Genomic DNA, 2,500 nt, shown 5'->3' with positions numbered 1-2,500 from the left:
AGCTCTGAAACGGTGTTAAACGCTTCAAGGTCAAGCCGAAACTAAGAGCAACTTAAACAAACTGACTTTAAAAAAATCTTATTGGAAAATAAATTTAAAAACCTCACTATTACAGCATGTGCCTGTGATGTTTCAAGATTACGGACAGATTAACATAAAAAAACGGTTCGAGCGAAGGTTTTTGTAACATAGGAATGATTCACATGGAATCGGAGATTATCTACTATGCAAACGAATATTTTACAGTGTACTTTTGTCTTTTTTCAACAATTTCTTTTCCTTGATACACTTTAAAAAATACCCTAGTGCGGTACAATTTTATCCCTAAAGGAATCCAATTAAGTAACTATGGCAACCACGTGCATGCGACCAAACACAACAAATAACATAACAAAAATGATCGACAATGATAATGCTTTTTCAAATAAATACAACGTACAGATAGCAAAAAGTACGAGAGTTTTTCATAGATGAATGGAAGTCTTTTTGTAACTACCGACGTTCAGACAGCAACTGTTAAATGCGTACGAGGGAAAGATGGGGAATTAGTTGCTTGGCGAGGGGCGATAGGGCAAGCGACAAATTAGAGCCCTAGGCAGGATTCGAATCTACGACCTCTGTAACACCCGTCAGATGTTCTAGTCATGTTCTGGGTCGTTTACTGTACATTCTTGTCCCCAGCGTCCGCTTTGCTTTTGGTCAGCGCCAAGAACACCGACACTGGCCACAGCCAAAAATTCGCGCAGTCTCGGTAATGGTATAATGTTGTAACCGTTGACGACCGGGCTGGCAACTGCATTATTTTCAAATGAACCAACTGTTGCAATCCCACGTTTTATAGTTTACATGGCTTGTGCTTGTGTACAATAAAGTTTAACGTAAATGTAACTTTAAACATTAACTTATTTTGTTTCATTGCATACTCGAGCTCATCATCTGTTCAATTTGTTATTTATTTTTTGGCTAAACTTCAGAATACCCCGCCACTTATTTGCATTTCATTCAATAAGGATAAGCTCTATTGTATTAAGTCTCGTTCTTCAGAAGATGCCGCATAGGGGAAACAATAGTGGTTAGCCGTGGCGGGGTATTCTGAATAATTATTCCTTGTATCATGGCATCTGACAGGATGCGGCGATGCGGATCCGCATAATTCACTGAAATCCGCATCTTCCGCATAATTCCGATATTTTCCGCAAAAAAACAGAAGAAATACCTGATATTAGTGATAAAGCAGCTCCGTAACATCCTCAAAAACATAAAAGCCGAACAAATTGACTGTTTTGAAACGCTTATTTTCCTGAACATTGAAGAAAACACATCATTTCGTTCGCAAGATGAAAGTTCGTAAGAAAGATCGTAAGCAGTTTCCGCGCATTTTTTCGCCAATGAGCCTGGACACTAGTTTTTGTTCCTACAATGCTTTCCATTGGACGAGAAACATTTACACTTCAGCAAATGACGTAACTGATAAGAAACTAAGGGCGCGTTCGATTGACCCTATTCCAGAATAAGAATACGTGAGTGACGATTAAAACGGTATGTTTGGCGCGTTTCGAAGCTGCAAGGATGATAAAATATATTTAAAATAGCATTTTAGCAAATGCTTGACAATTTTAATGTGAATCTCCGCAACTTGTATTCCATGTATTCCTACTCCGGATTACAGTCAATCGAACGCGCCCTAAGTCAATTATCGAGGGAATGGATCGCGCTCCAAAGGTATTACAGTTTTGCTCCATTATCTCCAAATTGAAACAAAATTCATGACGAGAAACAAAATAATTTTTTATCGCTTTATTTATTTTACCAAAAGTTGCAACAAAATCCAAACTGCTAACCCTTTTATTTCAACGGTGAAAGCTGGTCGCAAATTGGTGACTCCTCCATGTATTTTGATCACAAAGGGCAAAAATTCAGTCACAAATGCGAATGTATTGGTTGCAATTTCGATTTCGGATTTACCGTAAGCATGTAAATACATTGGACGGGCCTAATTATTAGTTTTATAACTTGTTTAAATTTCCGCATAATCCGGTGTAATTTCCGCATAATCAAGGCATGTTTCCACATAATATGCCCAAAAAAGTTCCGCATAATCTTTAATTTTTTTCCGCATCCTATCAGAGGCCATGTAATGTATTAAAAATCCCAGCTTTTAATTAATACCTACTCCATTTCTGTTTTGTTTTTCAGGGGTGGGTCAGGTTCAACAGCAATAATATTGTCAAATGAAGGAAAGGTTGTTGGCCGAAGCTCGGGGTTTGGCACAAATCACTGGGTATGTTTCTGTGTCTGTGTGATGATGGGTCATGTAGACCGAGCTCTTGCAAAAGTCTCTTATTTGCTCACTACCCAGAACCAAAATCAACAGACTGAAACAATGTCTGAGACTTTAAAGAATAGATTCTGTGTCAATTCCAAGTAATAGCCGAATAATGAGAGCTCCTAACACTACACATGCTGATTATACATTTGGGATATTTTGCCACGTTCAGAG

The 2,500-nt window shown here is 38.2% G+C and overlaps 2 protein-coding genes across 2 annotated transcripts in view; one reads left to right on the top strand and one right to left on the bottom strand.

Annotated features, from left to right (window-relative positions):
• Positions 1 to 2,500, bottom strand: part of LOC138041020 (uncharacterized) — a 119,235-nt gene that overhangs the window by 10,694 nt on the left and 106,041 nt on the right. The window lies entirely within an intron of this gene.
• Positions 1 to 2,500, top strand: part of LOC138042997 (uncharacterized) — a 7,651-nt gene that overhangs the window by 3,114 nt on the left and 2,037 nt on the right. The window contains exon 3 of the mRNA XM_068889102.1: positions 2,197 to 2,281. Within this exon, the coding sequence (XP_068745203.1) occupies positions 2,197 to 2,281 (85 nt within the window). The remainder of the gene's footprint in view (positions 1 to 2,196; positions 2,282 to 2,500) is intronic.

This window comes from Montipora capricornis, chromosome 3 (genome assembly GCF_036669925.1).
Source record: "Montipora capricornis isolate CH-2021 chromosome 3, ASM3666992v2, whole genome shotgun sequence".
Classification (NCBI taxonomy): domain Eukaryota; kingdom Metazoa; phylum Cnidaria; class Anthozoa; order Scleractinia; family Acroporidae; genus Montipora; species Montipora capricornis.
This window is presented reverse-complemented; position numbering and strand designations above follow the sequence as displayed.